Source organism: Pinus tabuliformis, chromosome 6 (genome assembly GCF_031772625.1).
Source record: "Pinus tabuliformis cultivar Carrire ecotype Pingquan chromosome 6, CPIR1, whole genome shotgun sequence".
NCBI classification, from domain to species: Eukaryota; Viridiplantae; Streptophyta; class Pinopsida; order Pinales; family Pinaceae; genus Pinus; species Pinus tabuliformis.
The window spans coordinates 1,831,541,558-1,831,566,539 of record NC_142292.1 but is presented as its reverse complement, the minus strand read 5'-3'; the positions used below and the strand labels follow the sequence as shown (position 1 = coordinate 1,831,566,539).

The window sequence follows — 24,982 nt, the reverse complement described above, 5'->3', positions numbered from 1 at the left end:
AGCACCCCCTTCGTTGCGCCAGGCACAACGGGGGGGTCACAGGGGGGTGGTAGCCCCCCTCTATGGGGTCCGGGGTATTGCTCTCGCCATTGTTTATTTTTTGTTTTTAGAATTCGTTTGTAGGTAATTTATGTATAGGGTTAAAACCTACACTAATCACACATATTTGAAAAAAATAAAAAAAATATGGCCTAAGGCCACATACTCAACTTCACTCAGCTGAAAAACTTCTCTTGCTCACTTAAGGCTAAAACTCCCTAATTTATGCTTCTATTTTTCTCACACATAGGTAACTAGTAGCTTGGCCTTTCCCATGAGGAAACCAAAATACCTACAAAGCAGATGACCTTCAAGTCCTCTTACACTCAACAAAGTTGCAGTCTTTGTTGTTCCATCCCATAACTAGTTTGGGCAAGGCCGACTACTCCCACAGATTACATGAAGGGATTAAGCTCAAAATCAACTTTGCACTATTATTTACAATTATATATATATATATATATATATATATATATTCCTTACAAAGAATATGCCCTCAAGATATATTCCAATGCACATAATTTATCCACAAGATGAAATAACAACTAGAGACCCAACATAGTATATCTTTGCTTATCCTATTATTACATTATACACATGAAATTAGCATAGCCACATTCATGATGTATTAAACAATATTCATATCATACACTCCTATTAGATATTCACAATATATATTAGACCATTTCTACCAACAAGTAGAATAATCATCATAATAATATTCACGAGCCTTGAATAATAGTTTCATTTCATTCATAAGAGATAAATACACTTATTTGATATGCTTAAGTTGTTGGTAATTGAAAAAGGATGAGCCACTCTCCACCCAACCTTAGGCTCAACTACTTTGCAGTCCTTCTTGCAAATAGCCACCCTTAAGCCAGATGCAATGCCTAAGAGGAAACTTCACTCATGAGACACTCAAGGTCACAAATCAAGTAAGGAACATGGAGGCCACTCTCCTTCACTTAAAGGGTTCAATAATTTCACTTCAATGCTAAATGTTTAGAAACAACACTTCATTACAATGCTAAATGTTTAGGAACAACACTTCATTACAATTCATGGCTTATGATGTTTTATGGGAAGCAATTCTCTTTGGTTTTCCTCTTGTTACTTCCATGCTATTCTCTATTCTATGCATTTCTCCCTCTTTGTTACGTACAAGTTTCATTATTCATTTCCTCTTCCGTTGGGTCTCCTTGTTGATGGGATTACATGGTACGTAACCCATACCTTAGGTAGTTAGGTATCACTTCCCTATTCATCATAAATGTTGGCAGCTTGGGTAATTCGACTGTCACATAAGGAGTCTAGTCAATTAATTTAGTTAGGAAGTTTTTCTTGACTTCCCCTCACAACTTTTCTTAATGAAGCTTCTCGCATAGGCATCAAAATATATTTAGGTTGCACTATTCCTCAGTTTCATCAATACATGATATCCATGTTGATTATCTAACATTAATAGTCTTAATTACATTTACAAAACATGGGTAATTAGAAGGGACCTTATAGTTCAACCATGGACATGACATTGTTGGTAACTAGGTCTTGTTCAATGTGTTAAAATTATATGAGTAAGGTGCAAGTATATTTAAAGAGACATAGTTGAAATATTTGTTATTGTCTAGTTTATTGAATTTTCTAGTTGAATGAAGTGATGTGCCAAGAGTTACAATTATTGAGCTAATAATTACCATTCAAATTGATTGAGTTAATGGGGTTGTTGACATCAATTGCTTTAGGAAATCGACTACTAATTCTTTTGAATTCCTTCTGAAAATGATGAATGATTGAATCCATGGGTATTCCCAAAATCTCTAATTTGCAATTGCAAATAGACCCAATTTCCATGTGGAATTACTAACATTGTTGTTTGGATTGTATTGAGTGATTGTGGAGCTATTTGTAATATAAAGGTTATCTTTTACCATTGATATGGTAAGAATTTTTGAGAATAATGATTGGGGGTTGTGCATGTTTTAATGAGTCTTAATATAATATTAATTCAAAGCATACCTCATTTCAATGTTGATAAAGTGTGACAGACAACAACCTTGACCTCAATTGTGTTGTGTGTGTGTGTGTGTGTGTATATATATATATATATATATATATATATAGAGAGAGAGAGAGAGAGAGAGAGAGAGAGAGAGAGAGAGAGAGAGAGAGAGAGAATTCTAGATGATAATACTCATTTGAAATATTGTCTACTTCAATATCATGATTCCTTGGTTTATGAGTAGCTTGACTCCATGCGCATATTTGAAAGAAAAGCTTATGATTATAAGCAAGATCATACCCTAGTACAAGACAACTTCTTTTGAAAAAAATGTGTTATGAAAAAATCGAACTATAAGGAAAACACTCAAATCATGTTTGCCATTCATAAAATAATCATGGAGAAAATGTTGAGCTTAGTTGAGACATGGGCATTGGATATCGTTAAATGAAAATATATCATGGAAATTCTATACTTCAACGATTTTGGTGATGACGTTTGTAATAGGTTGGTCGCCTTGAACTTTTATTCACTCTATGAATTTCATATTTTTAAAAGAACTTAATAATTAACACTCAAATGCCATACACCAATCAAATACTAATTATACTTGCACAATGGAAAGTTACTTTTGAAATGATTATTTTATAGTTGCCTATGGTTGAGATCCATAAGGTATGCACATGATAATAATGGTTTCCTCGACAACTACATTGATTCATGCATGCTAGTTACAAGTTTGATTATAGGACTAATAGTCACACATATAGATAACCAAAGTAGTGAAATATGTGTCACAATAATGGAAACCTTGGATTGATGCTTCATTTTATGGAATATATGTGAGGAGGATCACATCGTTTAAAATTTGATTGAGATTCACACTTTTGTACAATCCTGTGTGGTTTTGCATAAACATTATACTATTTAGATCATTATATCAACATACAATATTGGATGGATTTTGGTTGGATGATGTTTGTGCATTAAAGATAAAAATTATCCATATAAAAAATAAAAAAGGAGCAATGAATCTTTGGTCACATAATAATAATTTGAACTAAAGATAGTTTGTATTGCGTGTCTCAGGGTCAACTTCATTTCTTGAAGTCAAAGTAAGATTCAGTTGGATTCTAATAATCGTTATGGAAGGAAGACATTAATAACCAATATAGTTACGATTTGCTCCGCTCCTTCAAATGAATTCTTCCACAACAAGGAACAAGAGGACATGGACCATCTAATAACATGACATGGAATGTCTAATTGCAAAGTGGATTTGGCGGTGTACAATTTGTAAGACGATTTCTAACATGAGTAATATGGAGGTAAATTGGGGCCAACATATTTGTAACTGTCAGTCAACGTATTTGGAGTGGTGGTCGCAGTGAGAGGACCAACAAACCCGACAAAGCCCCATGCTGGATATCATGCCTAAGCTATGAGGTTTGGTGCCTAAGAATTAGACGATGAAATCAAGTTCAAAATTAGATTCAGTTGGATTCTAATAATTGTTATGGAAGGAAGACATTAATAACCAATAGAGTTACGATTTTCTCTGCTCCAAATAAATTCTTCCACAACAAGGAACAAGAGGACATGGACCATCTAATAACATGACATGGAATGTCTAATTGCAAAGTGGATTTGGTGGTGTACAATTTGTAAGACGATTTCTAACAGGAGTAATATGGAGGTAAATGGGGGTCAACATATCTATAATTGTCAGTCAACATGTTTGGAGTGGTGGTCGCAGTGAGAGGACCAACAAACCCGACAAAGCCCCATGTTGGATACCATGCCTAAACTATGAGGTTTGGTGCCTAAGAATTAGACGATGAAATCAATTTTTATGGTCATCCCACAATATCGACGAATAGCAGTGAATCAAGAACCACATCAGGGAATATATTGAACTAGGGGAACCCCTTATGACACGATAACAAACTTCTATATTCTTTACTCATTTTTATTAATTTTTAAATAATATAAATTATAATTTTTATTATGTCAAATTGTAATGTATTTAGGGGGGATAAGATGAAGTACCTAGGGAGGTGCCCAAGGGGATAATAAATGTAATGTGACCATAATAATGTAATATACTCACTTCGTAATTAAAAGAAAATAATATAATAATTAGAAGTATTTGAGATAAGGCCCTTAGGAATACTCATGATAAAATATATCTACACATGATTAGCATTGTATGGGAGGTGTGTTAAATTGTATTGTCTTGTAAGAAATATGTTCTATAGAGTGCTTCCTTTCACACTAAGTATTTAATGGTGTTACCTTATCTCAAGCATTATTCTCTATAGTTTTTAGTGTTGTTCATGACAAAAATTTGATTTTTTTTTTTTTTTTTAATAAATCCTCTTATATTTTTAAAGTTTAATTGAATAATCTTTTATAACAAAAAATATAAGAGATTACATTCCATTTCATATGTATCACTTACATAAAATTAAAACTATAAAATATATCTCTAATAAATAAAATAATTATAACACAATTTTTTATAATCATAAAATATAATTTTTTTCTTTTTTATATATATAAAATTTTGAAATATGTAGAATTTTACACCCAAAAAAATAATAAAAAAAATAAAATAATTTATATTAAAAATTTTAGAATACAAAAAACCTACCATTTTAAATATCAGCCATCTGAATATTTTTTATCACAATTAATATATACTAAATTTACAACCCACTTCAAAGTCCAAAATCCAACAACTCCCACCAACCAAAAAGTTCACATATCCCACCAACCAAAATAATCTGCTGAGGTATACAAAACCATGTAGTGGAGATTAACCATTGAATTCCTTCACATGTATAAAAGTTCCAAATCATAGGCACCAACCAGGTTCACCAACAAAGCAGAGTTCAGTTATGTTGTAGACTTGACCTACTTCATGACAGTGAAAGACTATCAAGCGAGTTGGTAACAATATATAAAAAAGGACAAGCTATGGTTATTGGGCCAAAGGTAGCCGCTCAAACTATTCACACCAACTCTGGGAATGGCAAGGAAATCATGTTCTCAAAAAATTTAAACTGTAAGGTTTGGAGGGGCATGGTGCGTAGGGTTGGCCCCTTAACAAGCGTACATAATTGTAATTGTAATAAGAAAGCAAGCATCCCATGGACCCATCATCAACCACCCACTATGATTTGATTATGACCACCCTAAACTCTCCATCTATATATATGTGCATGTCCACACAGTTATACTCCACCCAAGGCTTCTGAAAGTTAGGCAGAAGATATAAACCCTGCAGCTGCTGCCACAATTTCCTTTGCAGGTCAGCTCTCCGTTCTAATGCCATTTTAATTTTTTAATTTGTACTCTGGAAGGTGGAGTTGAAAAACCTTCATCATTTGTTTTGTTGCACACAAAGAATCCACCTGCACTCCACAGCACCTGTGAGTGTGGGTGATCTCTATGTATGTGCCAGAGTGTGGCAGAAAAACAGTGTGTTGACTCTAGATGATGCATTGGGCATATTGAAGGTGAACATTGGTAAAGACCCATTTAAAGTGGGTCTGGAGTTACATAATTGAACAATGTATCAAATATTGAGACTCAGATATCCATGTTCAGATATGTTTGATATGTCTGTACTAGTGTCGATGTATTTTTTTTGGGTACATGTAAACATTTTTGTTTGATTGGTGGGGAACTACGAACCCCAGCTTTTGATGTTTGTAAATTCGTTTATTTGATTGATTGGAAAAGAGTAGAGAATTCCAGTACCTCATCAATTCTGCAAAGTTATATTTCGGTACCTTAGTGGGGAAACACATCTTCCATGACATTTGAACATGAGTTCCCACAATGAGAACCCGAGATCTGAACTAATGTTGGTGTTATTGTGTGAAGACATTTTTTATTAGTTTGGTCTGTAATTTTCATTGAAATATTCAATTTATGTAGACTGGTGAGGGAGATGATGCGCATCAATTTGGTTGCCTACGCTTTTGCTGTTATATGGTCAACATGTCTTAGAAGTTAGACCTGCTTCAGCCTAATTTCCTTGTCATTGATATGGTGGAAGTAGGCCCTTCTCCACAAATATTGGAACCTTGCAGTCCAATCAAATGCTATAACATCCCTCAATCCATTCCTAACTTTTGATCATCATGGTCTAGTTGTTTACGGTTTATTTCATAATTTTTTTAGATTCTAGGTGTGCACTACTTTCTGGGCATATGTGGACCAGTTCTGCAAACCCATGTTGTTTTTGTATATTAGGTTAGTATGAATACGCAATAGGGGAGATTATAAAAGAATGGCTGGCCTTATAGCTGGATACTGGTCTGTCAATATGCATTGGGTATAACAATATGTGTTACTAGTGAGTTTGAACTTTTTTCCACACTGTAATATGGACAACTGTTCGGGAAATGATTCAACTGCTTAACCCCTTTGGTCTGTACTCAAATACAGTTATATTATAGTTCATATTAATACGCTCTATTGAGCCGGTCAATGCCTCTTGGGTTCTGACTGGAGTGTTGAAATCTTATGAACTTATACAATTAAAAAGCTTCTGTCCTAGAAAATTGTCAAAATTCACCTATGATCTTGTTTGAGAGTTTATAAGCATCCTTCTTTTGTCCCTTCAGCAGGATTCAAAGTCCTTATTCATGGCTTCCCATGTGGTTGGTTATCCCCGAATTGCCCCCAAGAGAGAACTCAAGTTTGCACTTGAATCCTTTTGGGACGGCAAGAGCAGTGCAACTGAGTTGCAGAATGTAGCAAAGAATTTGAGAGCTGCAACATGGAAACAAATGGCTGATGCTGGTCTAACATACATCCCAAGCAACACCTTTTCCTACTATGATCAGGTCCTTGACACAACTGCCATGGTTGGGGCTGTTCCTCCACGATATGGGTGGACTGGTGGTGAGATTGGATTCGACACTTACTTCTCAATGGCACGTGGAAATGCTAAGCTTCCTGCTATGGAGATGACCAAGTGGTTTGACACTAACTAGTAAGTGCAGCACTACGACTTGTAACAGGCTGTCAATACCGTGATTCTACTAAATCGATTTTTTTTTTCATTGAGTGGCTTTAAACATAGATAATATTGTCCTTTTCAGCCACTACATCGTTCCAGAGCTGGGACCAGAAATTAAATTCAAGTACTCTTCACACAAAGCTGTGGATGAATACAAAGAGGCTAAAGAGGTCAGTATTGTTCATTTTACAACAAAAACATTTTCGTTTGAAGCAGGCTTTCTTGTGTGTCGTTCTTAGCTTCTTAATATGAAAAACACCGACTCTTTGCTGTTTGACTGAGAAAGATCCTTACATTTTCCACATTTCATTGGCATGAAAGTTTTGGATGGTGAACTCTGTGAGATTGTAGCCACTTTTTGGATGTACAATTAATGCTTGTTTTTTGGAGTGCAGATTGGTATTGAGACTGTACCTGTCATTATAGGTCCTGTGTCATACTTGTTGTTATCAAAGCCTGCAAAGGGTGTTCCTAAAACATTTGACCTTCTTTCTCTGCTTGATTCGATTCTGCCGGTCTACAAGTAAGTTTTCATGTAAAAGCCTCCTTAGCTCACAGATTCATGCGCTTGATATTGTAAGTAATGGCACAGTCTGACAATAATTTTTAATTTGTGTTGTGGTTAATTTAGGGAGGTCTTAGGTGAGTTGAAGGAGGCTGGGGCAACATGGATACAGTTTGATGAACCCTCGCTTGTAATGGACCTTGAGGCTCACCACCTGAACGCTTTCTCTAAAGCTTATTCTTTCTTAGAAGAAGTACTTGTTGGGACCAAATTGCTTGTAGAAACATACTTTGCAGATATTCCTGTTGAGACATATAGGTAAAGCGACATCCTTTGCATATGCTTATGTAGATGATACATTTCTTTGTATTGAGAAAATAAAAATCATACTGCATCTCTCTTGAAAACAGGAAGATAGTACTTGAATTCCAAAACTCATATAGTGTAGCTTTAGGGATCCAAATTTTCTAATACTCTGAAATACACTATTTGTATCATAGCCATCATTCAGTTTCTTGAAAACAGTTAGAAAGTACTTGAATTCCAAGGGTCACACGGTGCATCTTTGGGTATCTAATCTTCTAATACTGTGAAATGTACCATCTACCTCAGGACCATCATCCAGTTGAAGGCTATATCTGCTATTGGGTTAGACCTAGTACGTGGAACTAAAACACTCAACCTTGTCAAAACTGTTGGCTTTCCGGGAGACAAATACCTTTTTGCTGGAGTAATTGATGGGAGAAACATCTGGGCTAATGATTTGGCAGCATCGTTTAGCATTTTAAGGGATCTTCAAACGAGTGTTGATAAAGGTATGTGTGCACTACGCACACTATATTACCTTGTTTGGGGTGCTTTTGGACTGAGAAATAATAAATTCCATATGCTTTTCTAGTTAATCTGAGAATGCCATCTGTTTGAATTGCAGGCAAAATAGTTGTCTCCACGTCCTGCTCTCTTCTCCATACAGCTGTGGATTTAGTAAATGAGACAAAGCTTGATAATGAAATTAAGTCCTGGCTTGCATTTGCTGCACAAAAAGTACTTGAAGTAGTAGCTCTGGCAAAAGCATTGATTGGTCAAGCAGATCGGGTAAAAGATTATTGACATTTTTGGAACTTGCACTCTGTTAATTAAAGTATGTGGGAGGAAATGTTAATTGCAATTACAAGCTGGAATACATTTCCTATAGGGATGAAGACTTTGGATGAGGGTATACCTAAAGTCTAGGTTTCTGACCTCAGGAGTTGGTTGTTACATGCATTTAAAATCTGCCCTTTTCCCGTCTGAGCATTGTTTTCATACTGATGTTTTGTAATCTAGAGCATTTGATTCAAAAATCTGAGTCTAACATAGTAATTTTTGGCAGGCATATTTTGCTGCCAATGCAGCTGCTATATCTTCAAGAAAGACCTCTCCTAGAGTGAACAATAAGGCAGTGCAAAAAGCTGTATGTTGACAAATGCTCTGTTTTCTATTGTTTGGCTTATTATCTCCACTTTGTTAGTTATATTGTTTCTTTCTTTTTTTTTTTTTTTTTCCTTCTTGTTATCTTACAGTTATCAATATAGCTTGTCGACAAACTGTAAGCCCTTTTATTAATGAACTGAAAGGATATTTTTTCAGATCTGATTAGTACATTACCTTCTGCATTTTGTCGATGGTTAATTGGAAGCCATTAGGTACAATATTTGAAGTGGTTTGGTTTAAATTACAGGCTGAAGCATTAAAAGGCTCTGATCACCGGCGAGCTACACCTGTAGTTGTTCGTTTAGATAAGCAGCAGAAAAAGTTGAACCTCCCAATTCTTCCAACGACCACAATTGGGTCCTTTCCTCAGACAGTAGAACTTCGCAGAGTTCGCCGTGAATACAAATCAAATAAGTATGTTATGTTGGATAGATGTCAACTTGCAAAATATATATCAAATAAGTATGTTATGTTGGATAGATGTCAACTTGCAAAATATATAGTATAAGACTTACATTAACAGGCATGTTTTACCAACCAGCATATATCCATTTTAAATACGGATCTAACATGAGCCGAGAGGGATTCAATTTGTTTATGTGCAAATTTTGTTAGGAGCATGTTTTGTATAGTTGTTTTTTTTAGATTTTTTTAAATTTTTATTGTTATGATGGACAAACAGAGTTACACATCATACTGGGCTGTAGAATCAACAGAGTTAAACATCATACTGGGCTGTAAAATGAGTCTCTAGCTCAATAATTTACCTTGTCCGTCAAAATGCATGTCTAAATTTCTGATTTGTAACAGGATTTCAGAAGCAGATTACGTTCAGTCCATTCAGCAGGAAATCGCAAAAGTGGTTAAACTGCAGGAAGATCTGGACATCGATGTTCTTGTGCATGGTGAACCTGAGGTGGGTGCTGCATTGATTTGGTTGAAATCATCAAACAACATCTATTGTTATGATGGAACCTAATTATTTGTCTTATCTCTTTCTGCAGAGAAACGACATGGTAGAATATTTTGGGGAACAGCTTCAGGGATTTGCATTCACAGTTAATGGCTGGGTACAGTCTTATGGTTCTCGTTGTGTGAAGCCACCGATTATTTATGGAGATGTCAGCCGCCCAAAACCAATGACTGTGTTTTGGTCAAAGTATGCCCAGAGTTTGACTGCCCGCCCTATGAAGGGAATGCTTACAGGTCCTGTGACAATTTTGAATTGGTCCTTTGTAAGAGATGATCAGCCCAGGTAAGGGTAACCAACTCTTCATCATAATTGAATCTCCACTTGTGATTCCCAGTTCAATTTCCCCCCTTTATCGAATTGTTAGATCCATTTCAACCTTTTAATTGAAGTCCCTTACATGTCTTGTAGGTCAGAAACCAGCATGCAAATTGCACTAGCTATCAAAGACGAGGTTGAAGATTTGGAGGCAGCTGGTATTCAGGTATGCCTTTGCAATTGGTCAGTCTAAAATCATGCCATTTATTTTCTGTATAGTGCCCTTTCGTTTAACTTTATTGTTATATATCACCGAACTACTATCATTCTGCATTCTCAGGTGATCCAAATCGATGAGGCAGCTCTGAGGGAAGGACTACCTTTGCGTAAGGCAGAACAGGCTCACTACCTGGAATGGGCTGTTCATGGTTTCCGTATCACCAACTGTGGTGTAAAGGATACTACTCAGGTTTGTTTAAACTTCTAAGATGCCCTCTTTCATCTCTTTGTGTAGCAATAATGTGCAACCAGTGGACATGAGTTGAACTGCTGTTTGGTTCTTTCGGCATTTTATACGCCTTGCAATATCAATTCTCCGTTCCACTAATATGGTACCTGTTTGTTCAGATCCACACCCACATGTGTTACTCCAACTTCAACGACATTATTCATTCCATTATTGATATGGATGCCGATGTCATTACCATTGAGAATTCCCGCTCCGATGAGAAATTACTCAGAGTTTTCCAGGAGGGTGTGAAATATGGGGCCGGAATCGGCCCTGGGGTTTATGATATACACTCTCCTCGCATTCCAGACACAGAAGAAATTGCAGACCGTATCCGCAAGGTACTGCTACATCATTTTATTCACTTGGTCGTATCAATTTGCCCCTTCACTAGTCAATTCCTGCAAGTAATATAACATGAGGTGCATTTTCTAACAAACAAAAAATAGTATTACTTAGGACTCAGGACTCAGGAGACGCCCTTGCATTATGTTTTGGTATTAACTCTTTTTAATCGTCTCCTGCTCTGCCAGTTACTCGCTGTGTTGGAGACAAACATCCTGTGGGTAAATCCAGATTGTGGTTTGAAAACCAGGAAGTATGATGAAGTTGTTCCTGCGTTGACCAACATGGTTGCATCTGCCAAGTTGCTGCGAACTGAGCTTGCCTCTGCAAAATGATCAAGAAAGCAATTCAACATCAGCATTTTAGTGCAATAAAGAGGTGGAAGAATAATTTTGGATTGCTGAATAAGGGACATATTACGGCCTCCTGTGAAGGGTTAGTTGGTTTGTGGTCTAGCGGTAGATCAGTGGAAGTTCACCATAACTACCCAAGGTTTGATTCTCAGTGCATATCATATGGCTGTACCTGAGAATCACCGAAGTGACACATCCCAGAGATTGAGCCCACTCTGGCCAAAAATGGAGAGTTTCTGTTAAAAGGAAAAGCCTTAATGTTGATGTAAAGAGACACTAGTTTTTAAAGAATTTTCAGAGTTGTCAGTTGACTAGCCTGATCATTCTTCTAAATATTTCAGTAGACATTTTTCTTCCTGCTATTACAAAAGCATCATGCGCATGGAAAATGTCTCATCTAAAGTTGTTATAACATATGGAGTTTCTCATTTCTGCATGCCTGTTGTGCCTACTATTGATATAAAAAATTTCAGCATGGTTTCTGAGTTTGTTATTTATCCTATGAATATCTTATTTTTCCTATTTTTGCCTAATCAGATTTTTGGTGGAAAGATTTAAATGATTGTGTTTTATGACTCACAAGACACATCACAAATCATATATTTAATTGAAATTTGAAAGTGTTTCGATCAGAAATATACCTTCACATAAGGTTGATGCAAGTACAGATATATCTCTGTAGACATGTTGTGAAGTGGTTTAGCTCGGATGCATTTCGATTGTGAAGTTTGATGTTATTTCATATGAGTTCTATTCTGCTGGGCTTAGTCGTGAAGCTGCTTGATTAAAACTTGTAGTCAGGCAACTAGTTGGGTGTTTACAGGATCTCATTCATCTATTGTAGCAACATGATAGAGCTGAATTCAAGAATGGAAGATTAGATGCATCTCGGGTGAGTTACAGGTTACTGAACACTTCTTAACAAGTTTTTTTTATTTTAGTTTTGCTTCAAAGAAAAGCTGATTGTTGATGGAGATAACTTGAATTATTGTGAGTTTTTAAAAACTGAAATGCTTTCTTTAACTATTAACCAATATAGTACATTTGGGGCATCTTTTATGAAAAAGGGGTGGGTTACTACGCATCCCCTACAAGCCAAAAAAAAAAGTGTTCTAGACTAAAGCCCTATAAGCTGACAGCTCTGCAAGAAGTCATAGGTGCTACTAAATCACCACTTGGCTATACAACAAAACCATAAAGCTGCACAACCAAAAGGAAGTCCACCTGGCATATAGCTAGCTATAAAGTCCATAATGACTTACCATAAAGACACAATGCAAAAGCATTCATAACAAAGTTCATAAATTCAGCAGCAGCTGGTTTAAGGCGGGGGTCATTGTCGTCCTTGGTGGTGAGTGCTATCTATCATTGGTTGGATCATAATTAGGTATATTTGTTGAAAAATCCGGCCGATCTAGTGCAAAAACCCACTAGGCAGAACCAAACCTTATGGTAACAAGACAAATGGTTGCCACTGTCACCTCAACAACCTTTCTCCTGCTATTGAGTGATATTTGACCACAAGTGATGCTTCCCTAAATCACCTAAATGATCTTCAATTACTATCGTTCAAGGTGATAGATAAGAGGTCTATAAGATGGGACAAAATACTGACAAAGCCTAGAAAGGCCTAGATATTCTATGTCACAGTTCAAGCACTCTATCCCTAGGCCAAAGAGATGGCTATTATAAGTCTATAAGATGGGACAAAACACTCGCAAAGCCTAAAAAGGCCTAGATATTCTATGTCGCAGTTCAAGCACTTTATCCCTAGGCCAAAGAGATGGCTATTATAACTTAGGGTTTTATTGATTTGCAAAGATAAGATGTGCAATGTCATATAGCAGCCAATGAAAAAGGCCTTTCAAGGATAATCAACAAAAAAGAGTTAAGGCCTTCCAATAAGCATTTAGGGTCAGGGTCAGGGTCACTTAATGGGAATTTACAACTGAAAAACTTGAGTGAACAACAAATAAGGAAGATGTCAGCCCTAAAAAGGAAGGATTAGCCATGCACAATGTTAGATTTTTCTTTTACGTGATTTACTGATGCAATTGCTAATCTTATTGGCCATAAATATCCAACACAAATTCACTTTTTATGCAAAATTTTGTCCCAAAACCCTAGCGCTAGCCCTAGACATCTAGGAACCATGCTAGGAACAAGAAAAAGAAGAAGAAATTTAATAGATTTTGTCGATGATCAACACAATAATGATTAGTGGGGTTAAAATTCCATGAACAAGTTTTGATGAAGTAAAAAGGGATGACTGGGGCATCCACTTTTAAAACCTTAAACTATTTTCCTTGTTGGGGGAGAAATTAAATATAAGAAATTCACAATTAGGGTTTCCTTATAGGTTTCAAGAGAACAATTTTGCATATAATAATGGAGTAAAATTTCATAATATAATTAGCATTCGGTCATAGCATAAAATATAAACCCTTCTAGCAAAAATACAATATGCAAAACATAGAAGATAAAGCATGAAACTTACAAAATTCTCCAAGAAACACTTCTTTCGAACCTAGGAAAACATCTCCATACAAAGGACCACCTCCACAAGATTTGGCACCATAGAAAAGTGACATCTTTGCCCAAGTTGTGAAAAAGGACTAATTCACACTCTTTGCCAAATAAGAGTGATAAAATGTATGATAATAAAAATGGAATGAGGGTGTTGAGAAATCTAGGGGCAACTAATAGATGATTTCTCTTACTTTGATAATTGCTTGTGATGTATTATTACTTAATTTGATTAGCTTCTTCTTTCCTTGATTAATATTAGTGTTCTCTATTAGCGAACAAGTACCAAACAAATAAGACAAACAGGCACAAGATATACGCTATAAGCCAAGGCCAAAACCTCTCCTCTTGAGACTAAATCCCACAATAACTCTTCTCTTCTTATAGAACTTCAAATGATGAATTCCAAGACGTAAGACCCTTGTCAAAGTCCCCTCCAAGACCAAGTCAGTCCTTCCTCCTTGATGAGTTTTTCCTTCCAACAACTTCTCTAGCAACTTTGACCCCAACAACTTCTGCAACTTCGATCCTCAACAGGTTCTTCACCCCCCAGCAGTTTCTTTTGTAGAAACCCTACCTCTTGCATGTGTCGGAAAGAAGGTGATTTCTTCCTCTTTTCTCCTTCGCTTGAATTGATTATTTCTTCTTGGAAACTCGGCTTGCAAGGTATGCCAATTGATGCCCTAACTCGACTTCTGCAATTCGGTCTTAGCTGCTGCAGTAGGTGCCCTAGATTTTTCGCATGTGTGAAGGAAATAGCCCAGAAACAGTCCAAATTTTTGCTTTCTTCTTCCTTTTCTTAGTCCTCCACTTCTTCACACCCTTTTGGTCTCTTTGTCTTGCTTGATTGAATCTTGTGTGATTGGTGAGTGTCCTTCAAGTGAGGTCGAAGTCTCTAATATATAGGCTTCTCTTCTAGGTTGAATTGCTACTTAGAGGCCAGCTTGTCCTCTCATGAAGGCTGACTTGATCTTTGCTTGTTGACAAGGTCTTTGAGGGTCTATTTGACACTTATAAATTTTCTTTATGATATACAACATGCCCAAAAGGGTCTTCCATACATGACAATGACTCAATTGACTTGTTGACTTAATGACAAGCCCTAGAAGCACTCAATGGGTGCTTGGCTTAAATAAAATAACCTTGAGCATGAAATCCATGCATCAAGAATGACAATAATCAATTTCTTTTTCTTCTTTACATCAAACACATAAAAGTTATGATTACATACGTCATTATGAAGACTGAACCTAGTTACATATTTCAACAGAAGGGAGCCTCTATTTATATGAAATTTAGCAACTCTCATTTCCATTAATTTACAAGTAAAAGCCCTAACATAAGTTTTTTTGAGTGTTCAACAAGTGAGAGGTTACAAGGAAACCCCATACTGTCTCAAAAGCATAACAAATAATGCTAAAATAATCCACACATGTGGGAGAAAAGCCTCCTCCACTATGATGTCATTCTTCAAGGGAGCTCAAAATGCTACAAGTAAGTGAAAATTAGGCTAATGAGTGCCCATACTCAAAAATATAGCTAAAATGCCATGGGTATACTTTGAAAAGTGCCTCCAAACCATAATGTCATCACCAAGGTGCCTTACGTCACCCTCTAAAGGGAAAGAGTGGCTACGTGACATCAATATGCTCAAGCATTGGGGTTTATCAATGATGTGGAAGCCCCCCATTGTCATCTCGAGGATAACCATCATTTTTTGGGCTCCAAAACAAGAAACACTCATCAAATAGCGTCAAGGCCAACCTAGAGGTGTTATGGGTCCATTTGGGAACATCTCCTATAAATCCAACACCAAGCCTCACTGACTCAACATTTCAGCATTTGGGGTTACTTGAGAGTGTTAAATACCATGCAGACTAATCATATATCCCAACGCTCTACTCTGGGTGGGCAACGCTACATCAACAAGGTCATATTTGCTCTTTAGAGTGGGTAAAAGGGCCTCTAGAATGCTACTAAGAAGGAGGATAATCATATCTCAAGAGGCCTCTATTGTTGTGACAAAACCACTTGACAAAACCCTCTCAAGATCAAGTGAAATCAACAATCATTAAGTACAATAACTATAAGTGCATCATAGTGGACCATATCTAACGTTAAGGGCACAAGAATACTTCACAAGCCTACCTTCAAATGTCTAACTAGATCAAGTCCCATAAACAAGTTTCATATGTATATTAGGGATAGTTAGGTCAATAACCCTATTAGGTGTTTTCTAGCCCCTAAGGGAAAGGGACACATTCCAAGTTAGTCCATCAATCCATATGTGTGTGTGAAAGATGGTGGCTGCAGAGTGGGCATGACTTTAGGGAAAGGTGCCATAGCCATTTGACCAGCTAATGGAGGTCCAACCTCCTTTATGTATAGATTTAAGGAGGGAGCAATCATGGAGGCATGAGTTACCCCTTTCCTCGACCTTCTTTTTCCACCCCTCTAGTGTGCCTTTTACTTCTTTGTGATTTGCTTTGATTTGGGTGCATAGCTCGAGAGCGTAAGCTTGCTTTTGAGATTTTTCCTTACCCTTTTGGATGAGAGTTTATCACTCATTGGGATTGGGACAATACAAGAGTTCCTTTTATGAATGAAACATCATGTACTTAAGGAATTGGGTGATGGCTAATCAGGGACGTAGAGATGATGTTAGGCTTTTGCTCACGCACTAAGCAAATGTCCCAACCATATTTTGCATTTTATTTTTTCTTTCATTGTGGCTTTCTTATGCTTTTATCTTTCTTTGAGCTGCATCAACCTCCAGGGTTATGTTCCCTGGTCCTACACTCAAGGATGAGGAAAAAAGGTGCCAATCCCAATGACCAATGACCAATGACCACCAACTTGAATAATGGAGATGAATAAATGGGGAAAGATGGAAAGTGACACATATGGAAAATCTTGGACACACTATTTCAATTAGTACATTCCCATTAGTGTCCTTCCTAAAACCTGAAAGCCTCAAAGAAGGTCCCATTGGATTAGAGTCAAAGACTAACCTCCCATGTGTAGTGAGGGAACAAGAATACATTCAAGATCAATCAATTATTCAATTTTCCTCTTGATCCATATTAGTATGCCCATAAAATGGTTAAAGTATTTGTTGATGAATGACCCATATTCCTTCAAGAAGGAATGTAGGATGGGAGAGTGAGATTTGACCGAAGAAAGAAGTGGGAGATCCTAGCATCATGTTATATACCAATCATATAAGGTGGCTAGTTGGCTGATTGTTCAAGGAGGAGAAATTTTTTCTCCCATGGGTTACCCACTTTTTGGTGAGTAATAGGTACCATGGGTCACTGTCTATCATGAGCTTGATTAGCCTCCTAAAGTGGCTTCTCATTCTTAGAAATGGCCAAGGAAAGTGTAATGGCCCAAATTTCAAACACAAGGCACAAATTATATAGAGAAATTCAAATCATTACCTGATAAATGTAAATACAATTTCATTAATAATTACATTATCCATTGTTGTAGTGGGTAATGAGAACACACCTATGAGATGAAAAACCTGATTCACTTATAACCTTGTAGAGATCGAATTGATGTGTGCTAATCTTTGATTTAGCAAATCGTAGCCAATGTGTCGGGGCCGATTTTCCACCCAACCATAGGTTCATCTGCGTTATGTCTTTTTATAGCTAGCCATCCTTGAGCCTCAATCAACTACCTCTGCTAGTGAATTCCTCCTATTCCCAAATTCTTCTGAGAAAAGATTGCCTCACATCTTCCTTCTCATGTATTAAATAGAGCAACTTACTAAAAAATGGAAGGAAAATATTCATGCACATAATCCATGTGTTATTGTGCAAATTTTATTTTTATCTGAGGTTTTTCCTTAATTTGGATTTTTTCCATAATTTACTCTTACTTACCTTTATTTTTTTATTAATAAATTAGTTTTATTTATTTATTATAAATTTCACTTCATTACTTAATTAATTAATTTTTATTATTTATTTCATAAATATAAGCATTACATAGCTCTTCAAGGAATTTCATTCGGAATTTAACTTTGATTATGTTATTGCTCCCTTTTTTTTCTTAATTTTTCTCCCGATATCTTCCACATCACCCTCTGCTGAACTAGTATAAGGCTAACCCATGTGACCATAGCATGCATCGAAAGTTCCCAAAAACAGTGAGTAACACTTTTGCACTTCACTACTTTCAAAAAGCCAAGCATCGAAAATTCCCAGGAAGTGTGAGCAATGCTCTAACACTTCACTACTTTCTAAAAATGATTATTGAAAATTCCCAAGAGGTATGAACGAATCTATGAATAAATGCTTAGATGTAGTGAAATAAACCTTAAAATGCCTGAATACTCAGGTTAGTTTGCCAAATGTTAGCACTCATACCTGTGGTTCTGAGCATTGGCATCCACTGTATCATTATTGTTCATGATTTGAGTTATTGTTGTAATAATTGAACTAAAATATTTGTCATATAAATATGCTACGGGGATGACAAGTTCCACTCAGTGATGTTTCTTGGGACCAATTCTAAATATGAAGATAAACTAATTGAATATGGATACACAGTGTTAATGTCATCTTGCAATGGTTGTTATCCCCTGAAGTTTTAACCATGGTTAAAGTACACAGCGTACTTCATATGTAGTGCATAATTACAAACACCGACGATCTAGATGTGTTATAGTCATAACTGAATACAAGCGTTTGAACTCTTTGTTGTGTTAAGTCTGAACTTATGCCAAAATTTCAATATCTTTGTTACATGGCAGTTTCAGATTTTGTTTGAAAAGAATCTTCTCTTGAATAGTTTCTTAGTTTTAATTCGAATGAACATGTTAATTATGGACTTAATAACTTATTTGATAATACTTCTGTTTCTGTTCTAAATACTGGAAATTCAAGCCTTGAATAAGTTTGTGGAAATTGGGATCACAATACCTTACAATGACAAGCATGAGGATACCATTATTTCTAAGTTTTTTTTAAATCAACCAATCATCTAAACCTTACAATCTGTTATAAAATTATGGGATCACAATATGTCAAACATAAGGTTTATGGATATAATATGGTTTTAATGTAGATGCATGAAGGTACTCTCTAACTTCAAATCTATCTCTTAACTTCAAATCTACCTCATGATTTCTGTTGATGATTGCTGCTTTCATAACATCACTGTAAATTGTTGACTTTATTGCAAATTGTGGAATGGTATTCTGATGATAACATGTATTATAAATACCACTATCAATTTCTCCTACACACTAGTAATACAACACTCTTTGACATTTGGCATATGTGATATTTCATAATAAAATGGTGTCACTAAATTGCAAACTGGACATGATATGAATAATTCATATGGAGGCTTATGATCTTGTTGTAGCGGCTACAACCACCCTCCAAAATTTTTCCGTAGCCTGTTTTGGAGCCTCCCTACCAACCTTCACAAAAGCTTGCCTTGCTTCATCAAGTCCTGAAGCTTTAGTGTTTTTCTTGCTCAAAGGTAGCCTGTCGATCATAGTTTGGCCTCTTCCCTTCACAGGTTGCTTACCCAGACTTGGTCCAGCTGCAAGCTGAGCAGCTTCCCAGTGAAATTTGCGCATTTCTGGAGGGCAACTAGCATTCCCTCTAGGAATTGCGCAATTCCCTCTGACAGCCGCTGGGCTCCAGGATTGCGCAATCCTGCCAGCTAACCCTCCCAACAGGAATTGCGCAATTTTTCCCATCAACAGGGTATTCAACCTAGGATTTGCGCAAATCATGGCAGCAGTTAACTACTCTGCCCAGAAATTGCGCAATCCCCTTGGGCAGTCAGCCCAGCTTACAACCAGAAATGTGCATTTTTCTCCAGCAGTCGAGCAGTCGCTTGCATGTGCAGCTGAGTTGATCGGTTCCCTCCAGGACCGAGGAAAACAAACTTGCATGCATAGGCTGCTTCTCCCAAGGCAGCATGCAAAGGCATCCCTTGTCTCAGGGATCTATGTTTAGTAGTTGGAGGTTACATGCAAGGAGAAATTCAGAAACCTCCCACCAAGTGTTGCTTCCCCTAGATTTGTGGAATGCACGTCACGACCTCGATGTTATCAAAACCATCAACTGGATGCTGCAGAGCTCATTACTCATGTCAACTTTGTAGCTCTGACAGCCCACATCACATGTAGAAGCAGTCGGCACATTCAGCTCAACTGTTTTGGGGTAAGCTCGCTTCCAATGCCTTGGGCTGCATTTCTGTTGCTTTTTGTGTATTTGCTTGTGTGAGTACTGTTTGCTTGATTTCTTTGAACGCCTGCTGTTGTTTACATGTATTATAGCTTTTCCTAGCTCTATTTCAATTTTCGTTTCTATCTCACTGTTATGGCATGCATGAAACTGTTTTGCACGGACGTTCGCCCAACTTGTGAACGACCTCACCCACATGCATGTTGATCTGTTTGCTGAATCTTCCATTCATGTTTTACATGCACTGTTTATCACTTCTGCTATCACTTAGTGTCGCCATGCATTCACTGACTTACTTGCTTTCAGTTGCCCATCGGCGAGTCGGACCAACCTTGGCTCGGGCTCTGTTTTCACCAAGGTTGCATTGCAGAATCTGGGAAAGGAAGGCTCACCTTCCTCTACAGATTTGCGCATTCTGGCCCAACACTGGTCTCCTAGACTGAATTGCGCATTTCTGGAGGTCAGTGGTTGCTTGGCCCAAAAATTTGCGCAAATATGTCCCTGGGCCAATAGTCTTTCCCTAGTTGGAATCACGCATTGCGCAATCCCAACAACCAACTGCCCAACTGGATTGCACATTTCGCAGTTCCAGCACTCAGTTAGTCTCCCAGCAGCCCAGACTATGCCTTGTGCAGTCTTGGTAGTCGGTCTCCCAACCTCTTGGCCAAAATTGCACAACCTTCATGATCATTTACCCAGGTATGTTGCAAATCAGTTCTCATGTTCATTTTGGTTTTCGACTGACAGATTGCTTGCTATGAGTGTTGCCATGTCTCCAGGTATCACAGGTGTTCATCTACCTCTCAGCAGTACAGTTACAATGGTTTCAAGAGAGAAGAGATGAAGAGATCGTTTAGAGCACGCTTGGGGATGTAGTCGATCAAGTGTCCATGGGCTTACCTACTCACAAAGACATCAAGTTGTTCATGGACAAGGAAATCAAGTAGCAGCATCACAACGAGCAACATCATGAACAACAAATGAAGGCAGCATACCAAATGCAGCGATTGCAAGAGGAAGGTTGTTGACGACATAGAGACGGAGCAAAGTTGCAAGATCATGCAGATCCACTGATAATGAAAGCAAATTTGGAGACTTAGGCTATGAAGTGATGGCGCGACAGGAGGATTGCACGAAGGAAGAAGATGGAACAAAGAAGGAGTTGCATGTGTTGAAGCAGCAACTCAGGAAGAACATGAAGCTGCGCAGATAGTCCAATGAGTTGTAGCAGGAACAGGAAAAGCAGTGGGCGCAACATGCACTCGCAGATGAAACTGCACCAGTACGAGTTAAGGATCTATCCTAGCAGCTGACACAGAGAAAACATGGTGAGCAGTGTTGTTGATCGCATGCCAGGGATCCAACAGCATGCATGTCGTTGAGCGCACGCATGCAATCAAACCCATTCAACACACTCACCAAGTTGAAGACAAGAAGCAAGTCCAACTGGGGCTGAACATGTACTTCGGCAAGTTGATGTGCATGACCACCAACACACACTTGAAGATTAGCACGGACACTATGCATCAGTGTGTTGCGGTTCAACCATACCCAAGAAGACCATGTGCATGTTAGCAAACGAGTTGGATTAAGAGGCCGAACTAATGCATCGGTTGCAATGGAGGCAAGAGTTTGCTTCAACAAGATGTCACCATGAAGTGCATGCACATCATCACGGATGACCAAGCTTGGCCATAACTCACTACCTTCACCATGATAAGCATGTCAAAGAGTTGGTCTCATCATAGCGGACCGAGTGTCAGTGATGTCTTGCAAGGCTTGCTCAAGCCATGTTGTCTCACATGAGTACATGTGGATTGTAATGTTGAGTCATGTCAAGTGTAAGTCGACTGTCAACAGTTGGATGTAATAGTCATAGAGTAGGTGAAGAGTCATGATAGTAGTTGAACTGTCACAAAGCGGAATGTCAAGGGTCACCCCACCCTTTGCTATAAATAGTCCCTCATAACTCATTGTATAGGATTTTGGTCAGCCAAGCTTCTACTAAGACTATCTTGAAGAAGGCTTGGACAATATTGTAACGCGCCTTGGCTTCTCCACTACATGGAGCTAGTACATCTCTTTGGAGGAGTAGGCGGATGTGGCTGTAACGTTCCACTGATGGGGCTAGTAGGTTTACATGGTGTATTGTATGATTGTGACTTACACTTCTTTATATAATAAAAGCCAACACATTTTCATGCATATGTTGTTATTGTAGTTGGACTACTTCGGTTGCCTTAATGATATATGTTGTTTAACTTATGTACTTGTATATGAACTGATTTGTATGCAGTTATATGAATCTGGTTGTTAATGTGTTGCATATGTTGTTAATTCTGTCACCGTCCATGTCAACTGCTCTGTCGAACATTAGAAAGACCTTTCTCTGAACCTTGTTATATCAACTGTCACACTCGTATTAGACTGATTTGTGAGTGTTGTTCGTGTTATCTTACCTTGTATGTTGTGGCTGCTGCATCCGTGTCGACTGCTCTGCCGGAAGCTGTGCATGTCCTTTGTGTTGTGTGTTCCTAGTCGAGTTGAGACTAATCCATTTCAACCTGGAACTCACCTTCACCTTCCTCTCCTTTTGAAGTGTTGGAACCTCTCATACTCATTCCTTGACTCACTGCATCAGTCACACCCTTGCTACTGACAGAGTTATTTTACTTGCCTCTGTGCGGCATCGTGGTCAAGGCATTACCTTATGACACATTGCTAGGACTCCTACACGAAACGGTCTGAGATCTAATTAGGACTTCTTACTGAGGAGATCCCCTTGACATGTTGGCGGGTCCAACACCATCAATAGATCTTTTGCATGTTAAAAATTTCTACTACCACAATTTGATCTTAAATAGTTTTGTGGTTTGATGCATAAATCCATGGTGATACATGAATGATTGTTGAATTACTCATAGGCACACCTTGTGGTCCATCTTTCAATTGATGTGATATTTCATGAACACTTGAATTATTAAGCAAGACGATGAAAATGATGAGTGAAATCAATTTGCATGTATTTGTAATAAAAAAATATTTAAATTATTGTAAAGTGCTAAACGATATACATTATTGGTAGGCGTAGGATGGAGACCGTTCCGATCTGCGACTACGGGTAACTTTGTTTTTACCCTCTGTTACTGCTGGTATCGTTCCTAGGGTTCGTTGTCACTCCCTGCTACCTGTTGCCTCCGTTTCCCTCCCACTTCTTGTCCTGCTGGTTACGGTTGCCTCAATATCGCTGCAGTATGGAGGATATGGAATACGATGCGGTCGACTACTCTATTGACCCTAATCTCGATCAACCCATCTTCCATTGACCTAACCCTACGTTGGCCCTAACCGCTCACCGTAACCTGTCTTCTTCATTTGAACCGGCTCACCTCCTGTGGTTACCTTACCGGGGACTTCCACCTCCAGCCTCCCCTTTGCTACCCTCTCCATCAATTCTCCTGAGCTCGACCGCCCTCCTCTCTCACCAGTGACCCTCCACCTGCTCGCTGCTTGCTCCCCCTCCTCCCCACCTTTCGAACCCTTGCCACCTGGTGACTTTTTCCACGCATCTCACCTCACTTCCCCATCTGGGACTGATCATCCAGATGTGCCCATGTAACAGCCCCCGGAATCCGGTATCCCTTCCTCCTCAAAGGTGGTAGCATCCTCGGCTTTACCTTCAGGGTGTTTCGAAACCCCAGTCGTCAAGTTTCAACACATCACTCAGTGTCTTCAGTAGGAGATCCAGGGTTCACCTGACCCTTTGCTGGACCATCCAACCACGCCCAGATTTGGTGAAAGGAAGATTAAGTGTGTGAAGGCCTCATGGAAGGATTTCACCCTCAAATTCGGAGAAGGCCTTAATATGGGTGAGGTGGTAACCACGGCTGGAAAAGTTCTGGTGGGTAGGGTTAGAGGTCGAGCCTACACTGCGGAACGCCTCAATCGTTGGGTCAAAGAGATTTGGGGTAATACCTTCAAAGACCTCCCCGAAGTACAGACACTGCCCCGAGGCTGGTTTGCGCTACATTTCTCTCTGGAGGAATACACCAACTTGGCCCTCTCTCGATACTGGCACATCGAAATGGCCCTGGTCATGCTGAAGCATTAGAGACTACTCTTCGACCTTGAATGAGAGCAGATTGGGGCCGAGCCATTATGGGTTAGACCACCTGGCCTCCCCCTGCAATATTGGTCAAAAGATGTTTTCGTCTGCATTGGGAACGCTTTGGGCACATATTTGGATTATGACAAGTCCTACATTCAATCCAGGAATAGATATTTAGCCTGCATCCTGGTGCACCTGGACACGAGAGAAGGACTAGAGGAGAAAATCACTCTACAATGGCGGAATTTCACCATAATTCAAATCCTGGATTACGAGGGTGTTCCATTCAGATGCCAAAGGTGCCACAAAGTGGGACACCTATTCAAGGAATGCCCTTTGGTGTGTAAGGCCACGGATCCTCCTACGGGAACAGAAGGCGTGACAGAAAATACCACTGCATCCAACCTGGGCTCGACTCCACCAGCTGCTGTGACATCGATCAGAAAGGATCCTCCATCCCTGTTATGTGGAATTTTGCATCTATGAATAAACACAATTTCCCTAGATGGGTAGCTACATCTAGAACAACAGATTTAAAGTGCTTAACCTTTTACTATAGAAGATAAATAAGACAAGGGACCTACTTGTTATCTTTCACTTTCCCTTTGTCTCCTTTGTTTGGCTCCCGTCGCTCCTTCTCGAACT

The 24,982-nt window shown here is 38.4% G+C and overlaps 1 protein-coding gene across 2 annotated transcripts; it reads left to right on the top strand.

The window, feature by feature from the left end:
- The first annotated feature begins 5,200 nt into the window (after window positions 1-5,200).
- LOC149266313 (5-methyltetrahydropteroyltriglutamate--homocysteine methyltransferase 1-like) lies at window positions 5,201-11,924 on the top strand. 2 transcript variants are annotated; one of them, XM_089430274.1, is made up of 15 exons: window positions 5,201-5,354; window positions 6,679-7,049; window positions 7,159-7,246; window positions 7,472-7,599; window positions 7,708-7,899; window positions 8,194-8,396; window positions 8,513-8,676; window positions 8,954-9,034; window positions 9,302-9,468; window positions 9,865-9,970; window positions 10,059-10,309; window positions 10,436-10,508; window positions 10,623-10,751; window positions 10,910-11,131; window positions 11,324-11,924. In XM_089430274.1, exons 2-15 carry the CDS (start codon window positions 6,700-6,702, stop codon window positions 11,468-11,470), a joined length of 2,301 nt encoding a protein of 766 aa, XP_089286400.1. In that variant the 5' UTR covers window positions 5,201-5,354; window positions 6,679-6,699; the 3' UTR covers window positions 11,471-11,924. The 2 variants fall into 2 exon arrangements, with proteins under 2 accessions (XP_089286400.1, XP_089286398.1); XM_089430272.1 differs by having other exon boundaries at window positions 5,208-5,354; window positions 6,682-7,049.
- The last annotated feature ends 13,058 nt before the right edge of the window (window positions 11,925-24,982 follow it).

What these genes read in the sequence shown, in the direction of transcription:
- LOC149266313 (XM_089430274.1), top strand. Translation starts at nt 6,700, where the DNA reads ATGGCTTCCCATGTGGTTGGTTATCCCCGAATTGCCCCCAAGAGAGAA. An exon ending in TTGTGCATGGTGAACCTGAG is followed by an intron (nt 9,971 to 10,058) that starts GTGGGTGCTGCA and finishes CTCTTTCTGCAG; the next exon opens with AGAAACGACATGGTAGAATA. An exon ending in GTAAGAGATGATCAGCCCAG is followed by an intron (nt 10,310 to 10,435) that starts GTAAGGGTAACC and finishes CATGTCTTGTAG; the next exon opens with GTCAGAAACCAGCATGCAAA.